The sequence below is a fragment of the Schistocerca americana genome, chromosome 1, assembly GCF_021461395.2.
Source record: "Schistocerca americana isolate TAMUIC-IGC-003095 chromosome 1, iqSchAmer2.1, whole genome shotgun sequence".
Taxonomy (NCBI): Eukaryota; Metazoa; Arthropoda; class Insecta; order Orthoptera; family Acrididae; genus Schistocerca; species Schistocerca americana.
In genome coordinates, this window is record NC_060119.1 from 183,921,895 (window position 1) to 183,949,198 (window position 27,304).

Consider the following 27,304-nt stretch of genomic DNA (forward strand, 5'->3'; position numbering starts at 1 on the left):
TTTCTGCTGGCGTAAGCTGGTGCAGCAAAAAGCAGTTAGTATTGGTCCACATTATTCATTTTGTGTCAGTTCAGTCACTCCCATCAGCCACCTTTCTGGGAGTCTTCTTAGAGTATAAGTACGTTTAAATTGTGATAAGGACTTCAGTGTGTATGAGAATAACTTTAATTAAGAAATATTTCTGTTATTTGTGTCAAATCCTTAAGTTAATTTACTGGCTAACAAATCCTTTTCATTACAAGTTCTAAAAAAAGAACTGAAAAAATTAAAAATTTATGCATATCTTAGATAAATATGATAGATCTAGACAGCTATAGTACCAAAATAAAGCACCAAATGCTGAGTTCTCACAATTAACAACTTTTAGTTGATGTTTTTAAATAACAAGTGTGATGGAGTTATTAGATGTTGGTTTGTCCTTCAGTTGTGTCAAGAAATGTGAATGAGAAGTTTGCTGAAGTACATTTGAGTCATATTATAAGGATGAATCGAATATAAATTATCTTTGAATTGAGTGACCACTGAACACACTAACAGTTTCAAGGCTTTTAGGTACGTGAGGAAGGATTTTTGGTTGGAAGTCTGCTCCCAAGATGCCTCGTTCTCTCCATGTTAAATTAATGCCACAACAAACAAAAAAAGAGGTGCATCATGTAGCTGCAAAATGTGTCACAATAAAATTAATCATGAAAGTGAATGTTAATTGTAACAATATAAGGAAAAGATAGATTGTTACTTACCATAAAGATGACGCTTTAAGTTGCAGACAGACACAACAAAAAGATAGTTACACATTATATATGTGTGGTGTCTGTTCTTTGGACATGTCTGAAAGAACAGACATCACATACAGGGTGTTACAAAAAGGTACGGCCAAACTGTCAGGAAACATTCCTCACACACAAATAAAGAAAAGATGTTATGTGGACATGTGTCTGGAAATGCTTAATTTCCATGTTAGAGCTCATTTTAGTTTCCTCAGTATGTACTGTACTTCCTCGATTCACCACCAGTTGGCCCAATTGAAGGAAGGTAATGTTGACTTCGGTGCTTGTGTTGACATGCGACTCATTGCTCTACAGTACTAGCATCAAGCACATCAGTACATAGCATCAACAGGTTAGTGTTCATCACGAACGTGATTTTACAGTCAGTGCAATGTTTACAAATGTGGAGTTGGCAGATGCCCATTTGATGTATGGATTAGCACGGGGCAATAGCCGTGGCGCGGTATGTTTGTATCGAGACAGATTTCCAGAACGAAGGTGATGCGACAGGAAGACGTTCGAAGCAATTGATCGGCGTCTTAGGGAGCACGGAACATTCCAGCCTATGACTCGTGACTGGGGAAGACCTAGAACGACGAGGACACCTGCAATGGACGAGGCAATTCTTCATGCAGTTGACGATAACCCTAATGTCAGCGTCAGAGACGTTGCTGCTGTACAAGGTAACATTGACCACGTCACAATACGGAGAATGCTACGGGAGAACCAGTTGTTTCCGTACCATGTACAACGTGTGCAGGCACTATCAGCAGCTGATTGGCCTCCAAGGGTACACTTCTGCGAATGGTTCATCCAACAATGTGTCAATCCTCATTTCAGTGCAAATGTTCTCTTTACGGATGAGGCTTCATTCCAACGTGATCAAATTGTAAATTTTCACTATCAACATGTGTGGGCTGACGAGAATCCGCATGCAATTGTGCAATTGCATCATCAACACAGATTTTCTGTGAACGTTTGGGCAGGCATTGTTGGTGATGTCTTGATTGGGCCCCATGTTCTTCCACCTACGCTCAATGGAGAATTTTATCATGATTTCATATGGGATACTCTACCTGTGCTGCTAGAACATGTGCCTTTACAAGTACGACACAACATGTGGTTCATGCACGATGGAGCTCCTGCACATTTCAGTCGAAGTGTTCGTACGCTTCTCAACAACAGATTCGGTGACTGATGGATTGATAGAGGCGGACCAATTCCATGGCCTCCACGCTCTCCTGACCTCAACCCTCTTGACTTTCATTTATGGGGGCATTTGAAAGCTCTTGTCTACGCAACCCCAGTATCAAATGTAGAGACTCTTCATGCTTGTATTGTGGACGGCTGTGATACAATACACCATTCTCCAGGGCTGCATCAGGGATTCCATGCAACGAAGGGTGGATGCATGTATACTCGCTAACGGAGGACATTTTGAACATTTCCTGTAACAAAGTGTTTGAAGTCACGCTGGTACATTCTGTTGCTGTGTGTTTCCATTCCATGATTAATGTGATTTGAAGAGAAGTAATAAAATGAGCTCTAACATGGAAAGTAAACGTTTCCGGACACATGTCCACATAACATATTTTCTTTCTTTGTGTGTGAGGAATGTTTCCTGAAAATTTGGCTGTACCTTTTTGTAACACCCTGGATATATAATTAAGATGAGGATGGTCAATGATCTGTTCAGTGCAGGTGCACACCAGGCTTGAACTCTTATGGAAATGGGCTAAATGCTGCGAGTAATGAGCAAGGAAAACTCCTAGATGCAGAAGTATTAAACCAGAATTTCCCTATAGATCGTGCTAGCCATCTGTGTAGGGCCTGTGAGACCACATCTGCACCGAGCGAGGTGGCGCAGTGGTTAGACACTGGACTCGCATTCGGGAGGACGACGGTTCAATCCCGCGTCCGGCCATCCTGATTTAGGTTTTCCGTGATTTCCCTAAATCACTCCAGGCAAATGCCGGGATGTTTCCTCTGAAAGGGCACGGCCGACTTCCTTCCCCATTCTTCCCTAATCCGATGAGACCGATGACCACGCTGTCTGGTCTCCTTCCCCAAACACCAACCAACCAACCACATCTGCAGCACCATGTGCTTCCCATAATGGCTGACGATGAACGTCAACACACAGTAACCCGAAGTTCCATACATTGGTATCTGTTTCAAACCTGTAAGCATGTTGAGTTTTGTGCCTATGAAGTACGATTTGCGAGCAGCATTGGTTTTCTGTTATCATTTGAAGAACAGTGCTGCAGAATCACATTGAATGCTTGTCGATGCTTCTGGCGATCATTCTCTTTGGAAAACACAGTGTTTCGAGTGGTTAAAAAAATTTTAAGTGGTGATTTTGACATGGGAAATGATGAGCACGGGAAACCACAGAACACCTTTGAAGACAATGTATTGCAGGCATTATTGGATGAAGATGGTTGTCAAACTCAACAGAAACTCATAGAACAATTGAATGTGATGCAGAAAGCTGTTTCTCTTCAGTTGAAAGCTATGAGAAACATGCAAAAAGTGGGAAAATGGGTTCCGCATGAACTGAATGAAGAACAACAAGCAAATCAAAAGACCACTCACCAGATACAAAAAAAAAGTCATTTCTCCATCAAATAGCGACAGGTGATGAAAAATGGATATATTTTGAGAATCCTAAGCATCATAAATCACGAGTGAATCCAGGAAAACCATCAACATCCACTCACGACCAAATCACTTTGGAAAGAAGACAATGCTCTATGTTTGATGGGATCAGAAGAAGCTGCTGAAACTTTAACGCTGATCGCTACCAACAGCAAATGATTGATTTAAATTGAGTATTATATGAAAAATGACTGGAATATGGAAAAAGGCAACACAAAGTCATAGTGCTCCATGATAGTGCCCCATCACACACAACAAAACCGGTCAGGGAAACAATTGAGGTGTTGTTGGGAAATACTATGGTATGCAGCTTATTCTCCAGATGTGGTTCCATCCAATTATTATCTGTTTGCATCACTGGAACAAGCTCTCACTGAACAATGCTTCAATCCATATGAAAATTACAAAAATGGCTCGCTGCCTGGTTCGCTTCAAAAGAAGAACTGTTGTTTTAGGTGTGGCATTCATAGTGTGCCAGAGAGGTGGGAGAAATGTGTAAATAGCAATGTAGATTATTTTGAATAAAATATTGTTTATCAGTTTCAAACAACAGATGCTTAATTATTGCAACCAAATTCTTGTTTCATACTTCTGCACCTGGTACATTAGTAACATGTGAATAAGTTGCTAGAGTGGTCTATGCAGTTGCAATGACCACTGTGTCTGGATGATGCAGGAGATCTGGGTTAGAATCTCAGTCCAGTACAAATTTTCTAGTTTTCTCTTTGACATAAATCAAAGCCCACTCATAGCCAACGTCTGTAATTTCTTTGTGACTTACACATTAGCTTTCAGCCAAAATCCTCTTGAGAATAGGAAACACATACACATTCATTCACACAAGAAAGTACATCTCATGCACACATCTGGCTCGAGTTGCCAGAGATGGCAGTCATATGTGTGTGAGGGTGCTTGCGCGTGAGAATGACTGTGTGTTCAGTTCGTTTTCTGATGAAGTCGTTGGCTGAAAGCTAGTGAGTGAGTGTCTTTTTGTTGCTCCTGTCAACAACTTAACATTTCATATTCTTGGTAAGAAGCAATCTACCTTTTCCTTATATTGTTGATGTTCCGACTTGGGAGTATCGATTGTTTGAATGTTAATTTTGACATTTATTTTGCTATTTATTGCCTCATTTTGAGGTAAGAACCTTTCCATTGCCCTCAGCAAGATACTGGTATAATAAGAAAGAACAAGAGCACGTCAGTTACACCACCCACTGGCACTACAGCACAGAACATTAGGGCTATCTATGAACTTGATGAAGGCATTCAACACTAAATTGTACTCATAATCTCCGTCACACTTTAGCTGTGGTGGTGGCAGTCAGTCATTTGGAAGGGGTTGGCAATGTGTGGAGAGACAGGTTATAATGTTATGATTTCGAGTGAAGATCAAAAATATGCTGTAATTGAAATTTCTTGTTCCTCTCGTACAAAGGACAAATAATAAAATGAAATACTTTTGGTAAAAATCATCATATTTAATGAAACTTAGACCCAGCATAACAGCACTGAAAAAACATGATCAGTGTAGAATAATGAAGGATCAGGTAGAGGGTACTGATGAAAGTCAAGGCATGGTTGTCTAGTGGTTGATTTCCTCCAGAAATGTTTGACCATTAATCCTGCAATCTTCATTATCAACTTCAGGAGTCCTGCTGGTCAAAAACATGGAGTGACATGATCAGAAATGTGCTGCTCTCTCATGACATTACTAGGCCAACACTGCAACAATAACACAACAGTTGCTGGCTTCTGTGCAGTGGACCATCCTTCAATAACAACTTCTCTGAAAAGCTGGAGGAAGCATCACTCATGTGACTTGACAAAATCCCAGATATAAACAATCTGATCACATGTACCACAAGCTCTACATCTGCACTTTGTTGCAAATATCCTTCCATGGATTCTTGCTGTGTTCCTCAAAGAGGCTTACCAATTGGTAATATTTCCTAGCCCATTATTATTTGACTCCTGTTCTCATTCCAATAGGTCATGTGTAACAACATTACGAGTTTCAAGGTGCAAGTGCTAAGACCTGTTCCATGCACCTATTTACAGAAGTGAAGAAGAGCTGTTTGGCAATAATTAAACTACCCATAATTTTATCTGATTGAGATTCTAATTTCAAGTTTTGATACATGAATTAAAATACTTTTTTAGCAGTTATAAGTTTTTCTCTCACACTTACTTAAAAAATGTAATCTTAATAGATCAGTTAAAGCTGTTATAATTATTGTGTTGAACAAAACAGTCTAAACCTCTACTTACATCAAACAAATACAGATAAAACATCTACTTACTTTCTTGAAACTGACAGCAAAAACAGGTAAACGGACAGACATTTAGAATTAATGAGTCTTGTAGTCCTGAAAAATAGAAAAAAGAATGCTTTTGGAGTTGGTTGGCACATTACGTATTCCTAGTGGCACTGTATTGGGCTGCCAGCATGAGAGGCGGTTATTTTCTGATTAGCAGCTTCAATATACTAGTAGATACTGATAAGAAATAATTGCCTCCTCCCCTCAAACAACACAAGATATTGTCAGTGGGAGAGGAGAGAATAATTATCTAACTGATGCATAATAATCCACAAAGAACTGCACACTGCAGTCATTCTTTCTCATCAGAATTAAATGTGAACATGATTGAATCATGTCAGTAGCTATTATTTTCAATATATATTTCTGAAGTACTTGGTTTTCCACAAGTGGCACACAGCTCTCTTTCTAGCCGAGGGCTGGATGATACCCAGTATTCCCTTGATGTTTGATACTGGACAGACAGATATTTTCTGATTCAAATCATTTTCAATGACAAGCAGCCTCTGTTGTCATTTATCTGTTACCTGAGGGGAGTTCTGATGAGCATTCTTGTCTCACCGGTAAGTCTATTATCAAATGATGCTGTGGGATTTAGACTCTTTTGTTTTGCCGCATCACTTACTAGGCTATATGTATTTTCTATCAGCAGTCACGTTAAGTCAGATATTTATAATGTCAGCAAACTTTATTTTCTGAAAATAATGACACTTTTTTTGCATGTTGAATATGCTTGTCCAACTGTTTGTTTGGCTCCTTGCAAACATGTCTAAAGAACACTGGGAACCCAGTGTGCTGTTGGAATTCAGGTAGTTCATTTTCATGCATTCTTCCATTTTTATTACACTCATTTTAGTAGTAGTTTGGCAAGTTTGTGCCTAGGTTTGTCACTAGATGAGAAAAGGTTTTTCACAGTCCAGTAGAATACACAGTATCTCCACCAAAATTAATAGAGCCTTAATCATAACAAAGTACAAATTGTAAGATACAGTGTAGTTTAATTATTGTTGAGGTGAACTGTCAGATAGAGGTAAATAACTCTGTGTCCACATTGATTCAATATTTACACAATGCTTGCATCTGTGTTTGGATTCTCAGTTGCCTTAACTAAAGTCACTAAAATTGAATGTGAAGTGCATGAGTTACACAAATGTATTGTATTTTGAAATGTTAAATATTGGCTCTGAGCACTATGGGACTTCACATCTGAGGTCATCAGTCCCCTAGAACTTACAAGGGAACCTTCCCATCGCACCCCCCTCAGATTTAGTTATAAGTTGGCACAGTAGGTAGGCCTTGAAAAACTGAACACAGATCAATCGAGAAAACAGGAAGAAGTTGTGTGGAACTATGAAAAAAATAAGCAAAATATGCGAACTGAGTAGTCCATGAGCAATATAGGCAACATCAAGGAAATTGTGGGCTGAGGAGCGCTGTCGTCCTGTGGTTAGCGTGAGCAACTGCAGAACGAGAGATCCTTGGTACAAATCTTCCCTCCACTGAAAATTTTACTTTCTTTATTTTCGCAAAGTTATGATCTGTCCGTTCGTTCATTGACGTCTCTGTTCGCTGTAATAAGTTTAGTGTCTGTGTTTTGCGACCGCACCGCAAAACCGTGCGATTAGTAGACGAAAGGACGTGCCTCTCCAATGGGAACTGAAAACATTTGACTGCAAGGTCATAGATCAACCGATTCCTCCACAGGAAAACACATCTGATATATTCTATACGACACTGGTGACGGCATGTGCGTCACATGACTGGAATATGTTGTCGACCCACCTAACTTATACACTTTAGCGAATGGGTAAAAAGATTCTTCTACCTTGCCCAATTTAGGTTTTCTTGTGGATGTGATAATTACCCCCAAAAAAGTGATGAAAACGTAAGAGTTTGTCACATAAACTGAAAATAAAAAATTAAAATTTTCACTCGGGGAAGACTTGAACCTAGGACCTCCCGTTCCGCAGATGGTCTCGCTAACCACGGGACCACCGCGCCCCTTCAGTCCCACTCTCCTTGTTGTTGCCTATCCTCGCATGGACTACTCAGTTTGTTTATTTTCTAATTTTTTCATAGTTCCACACAACTTCTTCCTGTTTTCTCAATTGATCTGTGTTCAGTTTTTCAAGGCCTATCCACTGTGCCAACTTATAACTAAATCTGAGGGGGGTGCGATGGGGAGGTTCCCTTGTTAGAACTACTTAAACCTAACTAACCTAAGGACATCACACACATCCATGCCCAAGGCAGGATTCGAACCTGCGACCGTAGCAGTCGCGCAGTTCCAGACGGCCACCAAATATTGGCAACACTGACAAACATTTTTACTTGCAGCCAGAAGTTCATGTTACCAATGTGTAGGATTAATGAAGAGAGAATACCAACATAATTACAGTATCTTATTGTTCAAATTCAACTGATGTCTGGTATATATGTTCATGCATACTTTTTTTTTTACAGGTTTGTCATAAGTGGCACGTATTATGGTTTGTCATGGAACACATCAAATCTTGGAGGAAATGATTATCTCAATTTTTTCATAGCAGGAGCAGTAGAATTTCCAGCAAATATAATTTTATTGTGTACCCTGAATAGATGGGGTCGTAAAACATTGATGTGTGGAACAATGCTTCTAGCTGGTGCTGCTCTCCTTTTAACACTTTTTGTGCCTTATAGTATGTATTTTTCTGTATGTTTTTTAACAGAGTAGTGTAGAAAAAAGAAAGCTGTTGTGTGCGTGGATTCTTACACATTTTGTTCCTATAATATTTATCATGTTTTCATCACTGGTGTGTGTGTGTGTGTGTGTGTGTGTGTGTGTGTGTAGGGATTTTCTTGTTACTTCTTTTATGATGGATGAATAAATAAATATGGCTACTTGGACATATAAATAAAAACAGAATGCAAAGTATTTATTTTATGCTGTAAAAATCACTTTAAATTGTCACAAATCAACACAATGCATCTACACTGCCAAAGCTAATTTAATCATCAGAACACTTATTTCTTTGGTGTCTCGTGGGCTTAGGGTTGAGCTGCAGTGGTCACAGAGTGTTGCACACAAGCACACATGAATGGAAATAAATTCAGAACATTGCTAGTACTCAAACATTTACTGACAGAGTACATATCAGAGTGCAATAGTTCCCATGAAGACCAAGGTTACACACACATTTTCTGTATTGCCAGACCTGATGTGCACAGATGTACGGTAAAGCCCAGTTAACCGAACTCAGGTCAACCGAAACATGGGTTATCTGAAACAACAAAAATCACCAATTGGAAAAAAATACTGTACTGACAGAAAAAATTTGAGACAAGAGACTGCTGGGCTGTGGTTGACAGGGAGAGGTGAACATCTCCCTTTGGGTTACTTACCCACCGACTCACTGGTCTAAACAAACCTACACTACCAACAATAGTACATTTGAGTGATTATTTCTCTTCTGTTGCAAGTTTTGGTTTTTGTGTTATGCTGCAAAGTATGAAATACAGTATACTGTATATTAATGTACTGTAATCCTGTAACTGTAATTTTAATCATAATGAAGAACATAAGCATTGCCAACAAAGAGATTTTGGAATTCATTCGATCCTGAAAGCTCTCATAAATATGTATAGTACAAAATACTGCAGTATGTATTAGATGTTCATGGCTAAAACAAAAAAAATTGTTATCTGAAATGACTTCCCCCCATTTAGTTCAGTTAAATGGGGTTGTATCACAGTCATAAGATAAATACCTCCAGAAAAATGGCATTAAAAATATGTTATGATAAAAAAGGTTGAGATTATGTAATAAATGATGGGTTTCCACCCATTCATTGTGAAACTTGAAATCAGTAATAATAACACGGTTAAGACACTCAGAAAGAAGATTCAAACATTTGGAATGTGGGAGTGAGTTTTAGAATGAAGGAGACAAACAGTTTCATATGAAATCTTCACCATGTTGTACCTTTTTTTCTCGCCGTCGTCTATATGACCCTTCTCTTATATCAGCTTTCACACCCAAAGAGAATGAACACATTTTTATGTATTTGGTTGTTAATTCTTTCTAAGTGTATATAAATATAATAACACAAGCTTTGAATATAAATTTTTATGTCTGCTTATGGAAATTAAAATAGAGAACTGCAAAATAAATCATGTGTACTGTGACTGAACAGTCCATGCGTGTACATTCAATCAGCAAATGTGTAGCAAGAAACTGAAGAATCACGTGTGTGTGTGTGTGTGTGTGTGTGTGTGTGTGTGTGTATCCTGACTAACTGCATCTTTTCACTTTTAGATATGACATGGCTGATAATCACATTTGCCATGATTGGAAAGCTTGGTATAACAGCAGCATATGGTACATTGTACATATTCTCAGCAGAACAATTTCCAACTGTTATTCGTAATGTTGCTCTTGGTGCTAGCTCAACATGTGCTAGAGTGGGAGGCATACTTGCACCATATGTTAATCTTTTGGTAAGTAAACTGATAAATTTATCTGCAGTAACCAGTAAGAAAGAACTAAAAAAGTTTATTCTTATAGTTGTTAAGTCAATTTTCAGTATATCGATACATTAATTTTGTTTACAGCACTGTTTTTCAACTGAACTAGTTAAACCTTTCAAACTTAAGTACAGTTAACTCCACAAGACAGTCTATGCCATTATTTGTATGAAATAAATGACACTATTATAAATACATGTTCACATGAAAATACATATTACTACTAATTGCACAATTACCTAATAGTTAATTGAATTGCCGTCATTATCAATTATAGCACCTTAGTCCTCCTCCTCCTCCTCCTCATCATCATCATTTAAGACTGATTATGCTTTTCAGCGTTCAGTCTGGAGCATAGCCCCCTTATAACATTCCTCCATGATCCCCTATTCAGTGCTAACATTGGTGCCTCTTCTGATGTTAAACCTATTACTTCAAAATCATTCTTAACCGAATCCAGGTACCTTCTCCTTGGTCTGCCCCGACTCCTCCTACCCTCTACTGCTGAACCCATGAGTCTCTTGGGTAACCTTGCTTCTCCCATGACCCCACCATCTAAGCCTGTTCGCCCTGGCTGCTACATCTATAGAGTTCATTCCCAGTTTTTCTTTGATTTCCTCATTGTGGACACCCTCCTGCCATTGTTCCCATCTACTAGTACCTGCAATCATCCTAGCTACTTTCATATCCATAACCTCAACCTTGTTGATAAGGTAACCTGAATCCACCCAGCTTTCGCTCCCATACAACAAAGTTGGTCGGAAGATTGAACGGTGCACAGATAACTTAGTCTTGGTACTGACTTCCTTCTTGCAGAAGAGAGTAGATCGTAGCTGAGCACTCACTGCATTAGCTTTGCTACACCTCGCTTCCAGTTCTTTCATTATGTTGCCATCCTGTGAGAATATGCATCCTAAGTACTTGAAACTGTCCACCTGTTCTAACTTTGTTCCTCCTATTTGGCACTCAATCCGTTTATATTTCTTTCCCACTGACATTACTTTCGTTTTGGAGATGCTAATCTTCATACCATAGTCCTTACATTTCTGATCTAGCTCTGAAATATTACTTTGCAAACTTTCAATCGAATCTGCCATCACAACTAAGTCATCCGCATATGTGAGACTGCTTATTTTGTGTTCACATATCTTAATCTCACCCAGCCAGTCTACTGTTTTCAACATATGATCCATAAATAATATGAACAACAGTGGAGACAGGTTGCAGCCTTGTCTTACCCCTGAAACTACTCTGAACCATGAACTCTATTTACCGTCAACTCTAACTGCTGCCTGATTATCCATGTAAAGACCTTTAATTGCTTGCAAAAGTTTGCCTCCTATTCCATAATCTCGTAGAACAGACAATAACTTCCTCTTAGGAACCCGGTCATATGCCTTTTCTAGATCTATAAAGCATAGATACAATTCCCTGTTCCACTCATAACACTTCTCCATTATTTGCCGTGAGCTAAAGATCTGGTCCTGACAACCTCTAAGAGGCCTAAACCCACACTGATTTTCATCCAATTGGTCCTCAACTAATACTCGCACTTTCCTTTTAACAATACCTGAGAAGATTTTACCCACAATGCTGATTAAAGAGATACCTCTGTAGCTGTTACAATCTTTTCTGTTTCCATGTTTGAAGATTGGTGTGATTACTGCTTTTGTCCAGTCTGATGGAACCTGTCCTGATTCCCAGGCCATTTCAATTATCTTGTGTAACCATTTAAGACCTGACATTCCACTGTATTTGATGAGTTCCGACTTAATTTCATCCACCCCAGCTGCTTTATTGCACTGCAATCTATTGACCATTTTCTCCACTTCCTCAAATGTGATCCTATTTCCATCATCATCCCTATCCCATTCTACCTCGAAATCTGAAACATTGCTGACTGTATTTTCACCTACATTGAGCAGCTCTTCAAAATATTCCCTCCATCTGCCCAAGGCATCCACAGGATTCACCAGCAGTTTTCCTGACCTGTCCAAAATACTTGTCATTTCCTTCTTACCTCCCTTTCGAAGACTGCTAATTACACTCCAGAATGGTTTTCCAGCAGCTTGACCCATAGTCTCCAACCTGTTTCCAAAGTCTTCCCAAGATTTCTTCTTGGATGCTGCAATTATCTGTTTGGCTTTGTTTCTTTCTTCAACATAAATTTCTCTGTCTACCTGAGTTCTAGTATGTAGCCATTTTTGATACGCCTTCTTTTTCCTTTTACAGGCTGCCTTGACTGTGTAATTCCACCAAGCTATTTGCTTCATCCTACTTTTACACAGTACCGTTCCAAGACATTCTTTAGCCACTTCTAGTACTGTGTCCCTGTACCTTGTCCATTCCTTTTCCAATGACTGTAATTGACTACATTCAACTAACTGGTACCTTTCTGAGATCGCTGTTATGTACTTGTGCCTGATTTCCTTATCCTGAAGTTTCTCCACTCTTATCCTCCTACATATGGACCTGACCTCCTGCACTTTCGGCCTCACAATCCCAATTTCACTGCAGATTAAATAATGATCAGTGTCATCAAAGAATCCTCTCAATACACGTGTATCCCTCACAGCCTTCCTGAATTCCTGATCTGTTATTATATAGTCAATGACAGATCTGGTTCCCCTGCCTTCCCAAGTATACCGGTGAATGTTCTTATGTTTAAAAAAGGAGTTTGTGATTACTAAGCCCATACTGGCACAGAAATCCAAGAGTTGTTTCCCGTTCCCGTTGGCCTCCATATCCTCTCCAAATTTACCCATAACCTTTTCATACCCTTCTGTTCGATTTCCAATCCTGGCATTAAAATCACCCATGAGCAGAACACTGTCCTTGTTCTTTACTCTAACAACACATCACTGAGTGCCTCATAAAAACTATCCATCTTATCTTGATCTGTCCCTTCACAATGTGAATATACTGACACAATCCTAATTTTCTTGCTAGACACTGTCAAATCTATCCACATCAGTCGTTCGTTTACATACCTTACTGCAACTACGCTGGGTTCCATTTCTTTCCTGATGTAAAGCCCTACACCCCATTGTGCTATTCCTGCTTTGACTCTTGACAGGTAGACCTTGTATTCTCCCACTTCCTCTTCTTTCTCACCCCTTACCCAAATGTCACTAACAGCTAAAATGTCCAGCCCCATCTTACTTGCAGCCTCTGCCAGCTCTACCTTCTTCCCAGAGTAGCCCCCATTGATATTAATGGCTCCCCATCTCATTACCATTTGTTTGTCAAGTCATATCTTAGGAGTCCCTGGTTTGTCAGTTAGAGGTGGGACTCCGTCACCTCCAAAGGTCCGAGGCATTTTGCTCTGATTGTTGCCAGCATCATATTTAAAGTACCAGGGAAGCAGGTTGGTAGCCTTGCTTGCCCCGAGTCCCATTGAGTTTTACCCCTAACGGTTGAGGGACTAACCGGTGGATTTGGTAGTCTTTGCCGTATGAGCACAAAGGTGACCATGACTCAGAATATGTCCGAGATGTCCAGCCTTATTCCAAAGTAGCTGGTATCCCGACTGTCGGGACCACTTACTTGGCCACTCATACGTTGCCCTTGGTTCATGAACTAGGACATGACTACAGGAACCCACACCTTAGTCCTCTGTCCAGTAAATCACCCATGTTTCCAACCTCTAAATATCATTTGACCCACTTCACAATGAATGTCTCTGACTCTCTAATAATTTTAGCAGCAGCTCCATATGAAAGCTTTGGCCCTTTGGATGATTCACAAGGAAAACTGTCTCGTGATGCTTCAGGTATTTTGCACTCATTTTAAATTGCAATTAAGAAAACAAAACATTCAGCTCTCATACTGATTATCTGTACACTGTGTAAAAGTCCATTGATTACAAATTCGAGACCATTACCAGAGATGACGCTGCAGACGTTACATTTAAAATTATGGCGTGCGCTTTCTTGTGGAACTGACTGTATATTTTTACACTTGTCCAGCATACAGTAAGTAAAGTTATGATGGCATAGTTTTAGTTCTATAGATATAAACCCAGCCTGCCTGGGATTTATCCTTATGTCTTTTTGTCGTATATTTCATAGTCAGTAAAAAGGCCCAGTAATGAAAATGCTCTGTGCACCTTGATACATCCTGAAAAATCTTTATCTGTTATTGCCACGTGCATGTGCTGATTACATAGCAACATTTCCTGTGTTGATTTTCTGATATAGTTAAGCATTTACATCTGTTTTTTGTTGTCCATTTCTGAGCACTATTTTTGATGGTCATGGCTGTTTCATCCACCTTTAGTGGAGATCGGTTTCAGAGTCATTTAGTTACTGTGTAGTAGCCCCTGTCTTGGTTTATGCAAATTTCAGAGCCCTGCTGGCCTGTATAGAATCACGCAATTGCTTTATGTTTCAGAGAAATGCAACCTTTTCATTTACTTTGTCGGACTCACAGTACAGCTGTTTATTTGTTTGTTTGTCCAAGAAGACACTGTGCAGGATGCTACACCAAAAGTGTTAAACCATTTATATGGATATAAGATTTTAATAAAATCTATTTGTTTATGTTACCATCCAAGTAAATCCTCCCAGAGTGTGGAATACACTGAGAACTTACGTACTTAACTTCACAAGAAATTCTTGCTCCTGCTAAACATGAAGAGTTAGCACCAGAGAAAAGTTTTGTTATTTTCACATTGTATAAGATATTCATCAGTACTATACTAGAAAAATATTCAAGTCACTAAGAAAATGTATCCACACTCCATTAATAAAAAGTAAAGCAGTCATCAACACAAAGACTAATTTTAACAGATGTTCTTTTTCTTTCTCTGCATCTTATTGTAGGTGAAATGCTCTTGCCTTCTTCTTGAAGTATTAAGATGTATTTCGCCATGTATGGTGCAAACTTTCTGATTGACAAGGAATTTATGCCATGGTAAAAATTATGTTTTTAGACATGCAGAGCTTAGCAAAGGTGAAACTGATATTAAGTAGCAAAAAAAGAACTCTTCTTGCTATGTTTTTGTACTAATTTTTGCTGTGAAAATAGAAAATAGAGGCACAATGAAAAAATATGCTAGATATTATTAGCTGTCGTAATATTACCTATTAGCTGTCAGCACTCTCATCTCACCATTCTGTATCAGTCTATTCATGTACCATCTAGAGGAATCCTTCCTAATCACCCAGAATCCAAACTCCTCATCTGGTTCAAATTCACTGAAGACATCTTCATGATATGGACAGAGAGTGAGGATGTGCTTTCCACATTCTGCCAGAACCTCAACATCTACTCCCCCATTTACTGTCCATTTAACTAAATATGTAGGGATTAGAATAATCAACAACTTAAATGGGAATGATCATGTCGATAATGTTGTGGGGAAGTTGAACCAAAGACAGTGTTTTATTGGTGGAACACTAACAAGATACAACTAGTTCATTAATGAGACTGTCTACAATACGCTTGTCTTTCCTCTGCTGGAGTATTGCTATGTAGTATAGGATTCTTATCAGACAGGATTAACACAGGACATCAAAAGAGTTCAAAGAAAGGAAACTCATTTGGTACTATAATGAAATAGGGGAGAGAGCATCACAGATATACTACACTTGGTTGGCAATCATTATAACAAAGGTGTTTTTTCATTGCAATGAGATTTTTCCACAAAATTTCAATCATCAACTTTTTCCTCTGAATGTGAAAATATTCTGTTGATACCCACCTACATATGGAGAAATGATCATCATAATAAAGTAAGAGAAACCAGAACTTGCATGGGAGATTTAAGTGTTAGCTTTTCCTATGTGCTGTTTGAGAGGAACAGTAGAGTAGTTGTGACAAAGTCATTTTATGAACTCAATGCCAAGCACTTCAATGTGAATTGCAGAGTAGTCATCTAGTTGTAGCTGCTTCAGCTGGCCCTTCTTAACCCAACTTCCTTGATGTTGACCACAATCTCAAGGATGGCTACACCAGTATCTCCATCCCCATGAAAGCTGCAAACCATCAACAGAACCTCCTTTTCGACAGCTCCCATTTATTTCACACCAAAAATGCTCTTCCAAACAGCGTAGCCACCCTTGCTCATTGTATCTAGTGATGAGCAGTCACTCTCCAATGATGCCAAGGGTCTCACTGAGGCCTTCACAGACTGAAGTTAACCCCCCTACCATGTCCAGAAAAAGGTCTGTCATGACTTGTCTTCCTGGTCACTTGCCATTCCCAACATATTGTTCAGATGTTCTCTGCTGGGGTTTTCAGCTATCTCTTGTCATGCTCTGAAATAAGAAATATCCTCTCCTCTATCCTAACCACCCCTCCTGCAGTGGTATTCCGCTGCCTACCCAACCTACACAATATCCTTGTCCATCCCTATTCCACTCAACCCTTTGCTCCATGGCTCATATCCCTGTGACAGACCTAGATGCAAATCCTGTCATATATATTGTTCCACTATAACTGGTGCCAATCCTGTCACAGCCATCCCCTACGTCATCAGAGGCAGAGCCACCTGTGAAAGAAGCCAAGCAAGCTACCAACCAAGCTGCAACCACTGTGCCTCGTTCTAAGTTGTCATGACCTGTGTATCCATATCAGTGGCCACTGCCGGACTGTGGTCAAGAGATAGCTGGAACACTCAGTTGCTTAACATGCCACCCAACTCAATATGCTTGACTTTAACAACTGTTTCACAGCATGTACCATGTGGATTCTACCAATCAACACTAGTTCTTTTGAACTACACAGATGGTAACTCTCTCTGCAACATATGTTTCATTCCTGTAAGCCCTTGACTTTGACCATTGCTAGTCCCTGTGCTCCACCTACCTAACGTCTTCCCTACATCCCTACACGCATGCCTTTCATCCTGGCAGTGCACCTACATAATTACACTCCTGGAAATTGAAATAAGAACACCGTGAATTCATTGTCCCAGGAAGGGGAAACTTTATTGACACATTCCTGGGGTCAGATACATCACATGATCACACTGACAGAACCACAGGCACATAGACACAGGCAACAGAGCATGCACAATGTCGGCACTAGTACAGTGTATATCCACCTTTCGCAGCAATGCAGGCTGCTATTCTCCCATGGAGACGATCGTAGAGATGCTGGATGTAGTCCTGTGGAACGGCTTGCCATGCCATTTCCACCTGGCGCCTCAGTTGGACCAGCGTTCGTGCTGGACGTGCAGACCGCGTGAGACGACGCTTCATCCAGTCCCAAACATGCTCAATGGGGGACAGATCCGGAGATCTTGCTGGCCAGGGTAGTTGACTTACACCTTCTAGAGCACGTTGGGTGGCACGGGATACATGCGGATGTGCATTGTCCTGTTGGAACAGCAAGTTCCCTTGCCGGTCTAGGAATGGTAGAACGATGGGTTCGATGACGGTTTGGATGTACCGTGCACTATTCAGTGTCCCCTTGACGATCACCAGTGGTGTACGGCCAGTGTAGGAGATCGCTCCCCACACCATGATGCCGGGTGTTGGCCCTGTGTGCCTCGGTCGTATGCAGTCCTGATTGTGGCGCTCACCTGCACGGCGCCAAACACGCATACGACCATCATTGGCACCAAGGCAGAAGCGACTCTCATCGCTGAAGACGACACGTCTCCATTCGTCCCTCCATTCACGCCTGTCGCGACACCACTGGAGGCGGGCTGCATGATGTTGGGGCGTGAGCGGAAGACGGCCTAACGGTGTGCCCAGCTTCATGGAGACGGTTGCGAATGGTCCTCGCCGATACCCCAGGAGCAACAGTGTCCCTAATTTGCTGGGAAGTGGCGGTGCGGTCCCCTACGGCACTGCGTAGGATCCTACGATCTTGGCGTGCATCCGTGCGTCGCTGCGGTCCGGTCCCAGGTCGACGGGCACGTGCCCTTCCGCCGACCACTGGCGACAACATCGATGTACTGTGGAGACCTCACGCCCCACGTGTTGAGCAATTCGGCGGTACGTCCACCCGGCCTCCCGCATGCCCACTATACGCCCTCGCTCAAAGTCCGTCAACTGCACATACGGTTCACGTCCACGCTGTCGCGGCATGCTACCAGTGTTAAAGACTGCGATGGAGCTCCGTATGCCACGGCAAACTGGCTGACACTGACGGCGGCGGTGCACAAATGCTGCGCAGCTAGCGCCATTCGACGGCCAACACCGCGGTTCCTGGTGTGTCCGCTGTGTCGTGCGTGTGATCATTGCTTGTACAGCTCTCTCGCAGTGTCCGGAGCAAGTATGGTGGGTCTGACACACCGGTGTCAATGTGTTCTTTTTTCCATTTCCAGGAGTGTATTTTCCATTCTTTATTTATCTCTTCTTCCTTTTGCCCCCATACTACCAGCACAGCCTCCCAATGCTGCATCTAGCAACCTGCTGTTTTGTCCTCACCACATGCTTGCATGCTCACACGGGCAGCACTAGGATTCTTCTACCCCTACCCTGCTATCTCACATCCTCCCCACCCCAGGCCTCCTGTGTATCTCTAGTGCCAACACCAGCAAAGGTCACTGCTCACCTTGGATGCAGTTGCCATTGGGCCTTAGTGCCTGGAGATGATAGTGACTGTGTGTGTGTGTGTTTGTGTGTGTGTTTTGTTTTGTCCGTTTGTAATAAAGGACTTCATCCAATAGCTAATAATATCTTGCTGTTTTTCTTTTTTTTTTTTCACTGTGCCTGTCTACCATTCAGTGCTTCCTCTATGTGGCAAGTAGCAATCTGTATTTTTCATAATATTGTTATTCCATTCCAGGTTTCCCATTGTTTGATTTTGTACTGTACAAAAATACACATGATAAATTCCACTTTTTTTCAGGCTGAATACTGGCAGCCACTACCTTTGCTGATATTTGGTGCTCTATCTTTGGCAGCAGGAGTTACTGCACTTTTACTTCCAGAAACAATGAATCAGAAATTACCAGACACTATAGCAGAAGGAGAAAATTTTGGAAAGTAAGAACAATTGATCCAATTTTAATGCACCTATAAGTGATTGATGTGCAAAATTTGTGAATTTCTTTACATATTACAGTCCTTTTATTTTGCCTGAATGTTACTCCTGTAACCATTTCTGTCGTAAATTGAGGCACTCTACAAACCACATGCTGAGGTACACTTTCAACAGTTCTTCCCAGCCAGTGTAATCTTGGCCTACTTTGTATATATTCAGATGTTCTTCTAAGAGTTCAAGAACCATTTTGATATCACATAACCTTTTTGTATGTTTTCTTTTGATGTCTTCATTGAACTAATATAAAAATGTGTGTTTCCAAACACTTATCAGAAATCGAAAGAAATGCCATTTTTTTTTCTATTTAACAAAATCTTGAAGCTGTCTGTATTCCTTGTCAGTAATGCTGCTGTGGTAACCAGATGGCTGCACTCCCCCACCCATGCACACAATGCTCTCCATAATAACAGATAATGACATGCAGGTTTGTCATTCTCTTAATTGCAAGTGCTAAGCTATAAAATTCACATTTCATTATATTTTTTAAGTAATTTACAGTTCATGTTGACAGCTGTAATTCGTGGATTTTAACTGAGGTTAACTCTGAGTTACAAAAAAGTCAGAGCAGATTTGTACATGATGAATCTGACCATTCCCTTGTCAGTAACAGGTCATATGTCACGTGCCCATTTTTTTTAAAGCCTTGTTTTTCAACCATTGAGAGGTCTTTGTGAATTCATTTATTGTCTAAGTCTCAGAGCTCTAGTTCAACACATATAAACTGTTATCTACATTTATTTACTTCTTTGATCTGAAGGCCATTGAATGTTCCCAAAAAACTTGCCATCCTTGTTTGATATGACATAAAATTTCATGTCTTACATTACGCTTAATACTTATGAGCTAGTAAAGATAGGTACACTCATTGACTTTTTCTAGAATTATATTGTCAATGCAAATATTTCCTGCTCTCCCCCATGTGCTGGACATAATTTTAGTTTCAGATACTTCCACATAGAATAACATGGTAATGTGGCTGACTAAAACATCATAAACAACAATAAAAGTAAAGCTTTTAGATTTTCTGCCGTGTTTCTTCCTTTTTTTGTGGCAAAGGAGAAAATGCGAGACTTGAGATTTTTCATTACTTTAATTTGCCATCATTTATACTGTCATGTTGCATCAAATTACACTTATTTAGAAGGCTTTCGATGCTTCACCATGAGCTTTATGTGCCTGAAACATGATTTCTTAAAATGTTTTGGAGGCTAATATTGTGTTTGGTTTTCTGGAAGAAACTTTTAACAGTCATTTAAATGGTTTTTGATGCATAAATTCTTATTTTAGGTCTATGTTATATTTGAGAAGTGATATTTTGTTATTTTGCAAAGATCATTTTTGTGATAATCATTTATTGCATTCATAAAAATTAGTTTACGGTAATTATTCATTACCTTTTTCCTCATTTGACTGCTTTCCATTTGTTGTGTTCATGAAATTGATATGTTTTGTACTTTTTACCATATTCTATGTATTCTGAATTAGTCCATGTTGTAGCTTTCACAGATAGGTTTTTAACTATCAAACAGGAATCTCCATTAGTAATATGAGAACAGTGACAGAGTTCCTTTTTACATAAAAGATTATACAGCTATAAATAACAAATTTTTAAAATACTGGTACATTTCAAAAATTGTAATGAAGAATTAAGTGGTTATAAGCAATATTTGTGTTAATCTATAAAATACTTCTGTCAATAAGTCATTTATTGCAGGTGGTCAAAAAACATTATAAATTTACTCATATATAGTTCTGCATTTTGAAACACTACTGTGGTCTGTATCAGCTAGTAAAAGTACACTTTCATCATTTTGTAAACCAGCTTAAATAATTATAATAGAGGGAAACATTCCACGTGGGAAAAGTATATCTAAAAACACAGATGATGTGACTTACCGAACGAAAGTGCTGGCAGGTCGATAGACACACAAACATACACACGAAATTGAAGCTTTCGCAACAAACTGTTGCCTCATCAGGAAAGAGGGAAGGAGAGGGAAAGACAAAAGGATGTGGTTTTTAAGGGAGAGGGTAAGGAGTCATTCCAATCCCGGGAGCGGAAAGACTTACCTTAGGGGGAAAAAAGGACAGGTATACACTCGCACACACACACACATATCCATCCGCACATACACAGACACAAGCAGACATTTGTACTTTTAGTACAAGAAACTCTTTGCCTTAGCTTAAATAATTAGTAACAAGAATGTAGTAATGCATCAGTATTACAGAGAGAGGCACTTATATGAGTGAAATGCGAAGAATAGTTGAATTAAAAAAAAAAAAACCTATGTGAGGCTGTAATATTTCGTAAAAAATTGTTATAGTTAACTAAATACAACTTCTTCCTTTCATTACTTTGCATGTCAGCCATTCCATCATTTGTTACATCTTCAGCAGGGATTTAACAGTTTCACTGAATACTGGTACATTTCTTGTAGCTGTGTTACCTTTTTATTTGTTTTACTGTTTTCTTCACTTTCTTTTTTTATGTGAATGAATTTATGGATACATCTTTTTATTCTTCTTCTCCCCTAGGGTAACTGATGATAAACAAGACATTAATGGTGATGTCCTTTTGGAGACCAAAGAGAGCGAGAAATGAAAGACGTGAAAATTTGTGAATTATATGCACTGATGGACATTGTACACAAAGCACTCAATGTGTTATACAAATGTATAAAGCAAAATGGCGAAAATACTTAATTTAGTGGTCTTTCAATTGGTGATATATGCACACTGTATTTACATTGTTCGGATATCTCATGCCATGATTTTTTATGAGCAGTTTTGAATTATATGTTAGCCATAACTTTTAGTACAAGATTTTTACATAATGCATATAATGATCTCTGGCACTATTTTGTGAAATGAGAATATTTTCAAGAAGCACAAACTGATCAATAAACCAACTTTTTATATCATCGGGCATTGCATTATTGATATTTCACAACCATATGGATTTTATTAGACCTTCGAGATATTCCAACCTCTTCATTTTCAGAATGATAACAGCTTGTTCTCTCATGCTTGCAATTAAGTGAAACATCTGTGTGGAAAAATATTTAATGATTGTGAGAACATATGGAAATAATTGTGTAATTAAGTAATGACTTTTATTACAATGCAGACACTCTACAGCCAAAAATATCATAAATTGTATGTTTATATTGCTCTTATCATTTGCTAAGACCTACATATTTGTGATCCATTTGTTTGATAAAAGTAATTTGCGCTTTACAGTTAGGTTACCAGGGTATTAGTCTGCATAGTATTGATTTTTCTGGGCATCACAGAAGAACTGAAATTTAAACATAAGAAAATTAATGAAATGTATGTTAAATGTGGATGTTGCTATAGTTTAGTCAGCCTGGGAGTGGTGTTTCAATGTTTTGAGTTACTATTCCACTGCATCAGTTGTAGGTGGTATGAATGCAGTGACACATTGAGGCTCTCCCAAGAAACCTCTGACAATGTTGAAGAGACAATAGAATCACTGTTGGGCATTGGAGAACAAAATATCGAGCACCTTAAACTCCAACAACAGAAAAATAATTGTTAAAGTGGGAGAATACTTGTGCGGAATCAGAAATCACAAAATGTGCATTAAAAGCAATGGAATGAGTAAAAGTTGAGGTACTGAGCAGGTTTGAGTCATCAGAGCTTCAGCTGTCACAGCATATTAAATACATTCAAAGTTCAGCATGTCACGACATTTTTTACTAATCACTGGTATCAGTTCATGCCAGTGGGTCTTCACAGATTTCAACTTGTTTTACTCCATTTCAGTCAATTTATTTCAGCAGGAAACTGAAATAGGTGACAAGCAATGTGAAATTCTTTGGCACAAAGGGGATCGGCTATCACGATTTTGTTCTATCAGGTACCACAGTTAACCAACATTTTAACCTTCCACTGCTAACACTATTGTGTGAATCACAGCACAAAAAAGGAAACTCCCTGCATTGAGATGCCCATATGTTTGTCTCTACCACCATGACAATAATTTTAGTCACATAAGGCTGAGATTACATTTCCAAGCAAAATCAAAATTATAGTGTTATACTTATGATTTTTATGCTATGTCTTTCTGCAGCTAAATAAGCAATATACATAATTAATAATAATAATAATAATATGGAAAAAGTGAATGTGCTGAGTTGCCAAGTGTTTACAATTTTGTAGACAGAGGAACAGCTTCTCTAGCATATAAGCAACGGCACATGTTGTTTAACATCAGCACAAGCTGTCACTGATGATGCTTCAATAAACTGAGGCACATTGCATATAATAAAACATAAATTGCGTTAATTTATATGCATGAAGACATAACCTGAAATTCCTTAAAATAGACCAATATGTAAAAATTACAACAGTTTCATATCCACCTTGCTGAGTGGATAACCCCCCTTCCCACTCCTGCCTTTGGTTTCTCCTGTTTTGTAGAATGAAAAGAGACACAAAACAAGACTTTTCATGACACAGAAGAAGTGGAAAAAAAATTGTTAGAGACAGTATTCAACAATGCTTCAGAAAACTTTAAAATATGTTCCCATCAGTGGATGAAACATTGGTACAAACGCATTAGATTCAACTGACCCTATTTTGAGTGTGACACAATTTTATAAATGTCCTGTGAAATACAAAATTGGTGACCACCTTTGTGCAAATAAACAATGTAGTGGCAGTGTAGTAGGTTTTCTACAATAATAGTGAATGTTGTCTGACGATTCTGAGGGAAAATAGATGGTGGCATAGTTGCTTCTCTATTGCATCATGCATAGACAGCCCTTGGAGATTAAACACCACAAACATCATTTAGAGCAGAAAAATTACAGCAGATTGTTAAATGCTGTAATTTTTAGAATTAGAAGCAGGATTAGGGCTTAATATCTCATAGATTATGAGATCATAAGAGATGTAACAAAGTTCAAATTGGTGAAGAAAATTGACGTTGAAGGAAATGACCCATCATTTGCCTTCAGTTTAGGGAAAATGGCCAGACAGGTATTTAAACTGATGCCCCCCCCCCCAAATGTGAGTCCAGTTTGCTAACCACTATGTAACATCATTCGATTTCAGAAACAGAGGGAAGAGCTACCATTTCCAGTGAACAAGTTAATGAAGTGAACTGCCATTCAGGTTTGAAAGTGTTGTGTGTTCAAAGGGTGAAAAAAGATGTTTACACACACACAAATTTTAACTGACCAGTCTCGCGTCCGTCGGCCGTCGTAATTTAATATATTATTATTGTTATTATTTTTTGATTGTTGCCGACTTACGTGGTGGGCTTTAATAAAAATGATATTTCATTTAATTTTGATTTACGATTAAATGCTTTCCTGAAGTTCTCCTTTTTAACAATATTAATCTCAAATTATTTGTTACCTTAATGAATGTTAGACTCGCTGAATCTTAAAACATGAGTATATAAGCTGAACAATGTAATAAACTTTTCATATTAATTTCCTCAGCTAGTCAGCTCACTTTAAAGCAAAAGATCTTTAGTTGTTAATTACAACTACGGCCCACACACGCGCGAGATTATTTTTTCTTACCTCCGTTAACCATTGCCACGTAGTCGGAGTCCTGGCTCTGGCTGTCGGCTATGGTACTGAAAATTAGAACCTTAAAGCTACGTATTTCTGCACTTCGTGCGGCTGTGGAGAAAAATTAATACTATGTTATTTAGTAGTGGGCGACTATTTCGCAACCGCTAATTTTTCATAAGTTAATATTGCCACGTAATGGCGTCGTTGGCTGCATCGGCCGCTGCGATTGTTGAACTGTAAATTACTTGAATGCAGGTTAATTCAAGGAAGGCGGACATGAAATCGGGATCACCTCTTACAAATTAAAAGTGCACAATAAGATTGAATGAATATATTATCTGTTTAACTCATACAAATATGCTTACATTTGCCAGCACTCGCAAGATGTCCGCCTACACGCAATCAAGACAAGAGAAGAAGTGAAGACGACTAAAAAATTAACAAAAGAGCGTATCTAGTCGTCTCTTTAGATCACTTTGTTGTATTTCTTTGCATTCGAAACTTAGACAGAGAAATTATTGTTTTACGGCTACATGATAAAAATATATTATTCAATTTTTAAATGTCTCTTCTTTATAAATACTGTTTTTTAAGTCTTTTCGTAATATAGCACTGGGGACGCTATATTGCCCCCCGAAATGTTTATGTCATGAAAAATGTTAGTATTTTTTGACATAAATACTCCGTCGTTCATGTCCACAGTGTCCACACGCAGATTTTTCTTTCACAGTCTACATATGTCACATCGTATGTTTAAACCGTTGTAATTACTGAGGTGTGTTGTACACAAAGTGTAATACGGATGAAGTTATCTACATAACAATATAATATACAATTGGTTACGTATACAGTTATGTACAAAAGGACATAGAATACAATTAGTTTCATTTTGGCTGCTTCTTCTTAGGGTTGCAACTTTTGCAGTGTTCAAAGGTATACAATCACGAGTTAGTCCGGAATATTTGAAGTCCCAGGGGTGTCAACTGTTCGCTCCCCATTTGGCGCGGCCGTAGGGAAACCCTGGGGAAAACGTCGGCGGAGCGACAGACTTAACTGCTTTGGTCACTTTCACTTAATTGTTTCTGGGATGTCATTGGAGTACAGGATGTGCATACATTACAAATATTTTTTTGTTGCACTATGCAAAGAAATGAGGTTATTATAACAATTGATTGCGGTGTCGTTGATGATCTACGCCGCGACGTTTAGCTCGCGACGGCGTCGGTTGGTGTGTTCGGTGCTCGGCGTTCGCGGCGGCTGCGGAGAGGTCAACGACCGCTCGACGCCAGCGTGTCTCTCGCCGTCGCGGAACATCAGAATCAGCTGATAGGCTGCACGGTTGGCGATGCGTTTCTGTCTCGGCCGGGCGTGGCGGAGTGCGATGATATTCGTCCCCCGCGCTTGTTGGCAGGAGTCAGCTCTGCTACGCATCTCCGACGTAGTACATGAAACATACACACAACCAACGTAATATTTGTTTCCCGCTGCAGATGGTTACGCTTGTGGGAAAGAAGCATTTATTAGTGCTGCAGTTGTTGTTAAGTTTTCGACAGTTTCCGAGTGCCAAGCCAGCACTGTCCTGCAGAATACATGACATGGATCTTCTCCCGTGAATGAAGTTTTGATGCGCCACTGTTTCCATTACACGTCAGTTTTTGTCTTGATAAAATTATTTACGTTTTCGCCGCACTCGCAGGCACTGGTGAGTGTCCCAGTAAGAACTTAGCACAAACATTCGCCGTTTGTGCGTCGCTGTTTTGCAACAGTCCACGCATCGCATTCAAATCTCGCATTATTGTACTCAATGAAATTACAGTCTGTCCCAAAAATATTCACTGTGGGTTCACTTCACGTTAACAGTTCACATTTATAAGCAAATTCATAGTTTTTCGTGCGTAATATTGGCGTTTGTCGTCCTTACCGCTGTTGGACGTTCAATACTAGCACTTCACTGTCCGTATCACTGTTTCACCTTCACAGTTTTTCACACTGTTTAAAGTAACTGTTTCGATTAGTTCACAAACACTAATGTATTTCATTCAGTCTGAACTGGATTTTGGCTCGTGCTGGATTTTACCAGTCTCTCGCACTAATTATCTCTTTTCATTTTCCACTTAAAGTCGTACTTGCCTTCAGATTTTTTTGACTATACAATTGTATTTCTGTCTCATCTGGTAAGTCCCCATGTCATGTCTGCCCACTCATTGCATACTTGCCCTCCAGAGCCAGGCTCGACTTTACAAAACTTTGCCTCTCGCATTATTGTACACATTTTATAATCTAGGCCTAGCGTGCAAGTTCCTAGATTAAAGTTAGATTTGTGACTTTTGTTTACACGATAAATTCGTGCAAATCTCTGCCTTAGCAGATGGCATTATATTTTAACAGTGCTTAGCAGTAGTCGTGTTTACTGATTTGCTTTGTACCTTGTCCACAACACATGAAGTACCTTGGGTGATGTACACCCTGCACTCATGTTGTTTAGTAAATTATGATTGAACAT

General features: G+C 39.4%; 1 protein-coding gene across 3 annotated transcripts in view; it reads left to right on the forward strand.

The window, feature by feature from the left end:
- The window catches only part of LOC124544859 (organic cation transporter protein-like), a 189,997-nt gene extending 167,824 nt beyond the window's left edge, over window positions 1–22,173 (forward strand). For 2 of the 3 annotated variants that reach the window (XM_047124668.1, XM_047123965.1), the window contains exons 9-12: window positions 8,210–8,424; window positions 10,041–10,222; window positions 19,055–19,191; window positions 21,788–22,173. In XM_047124668.1, the coding sequence (XP_046980624.1) occupies window positions 8,210–8,424; window positions 10,041–10,222; window positions 19,055–19,191; window positions 21,788–21,854 (601 nt within the window). In that variant the 3' untranslated portion in view covers window positions 21,855–22,173. The remainder of the gene's footprint in view (window positions 1–8,209; window positions 8,425–10,040; window positions 10,223–19,054; window positions 19,192–21,787) is intronic. The other variant, XM_047125045.1, reaches the window with a different exon arrangement.
- The last annotated feature ends 5,131 nt before the right edge of the window (window positions 22,174–27,304 follow it).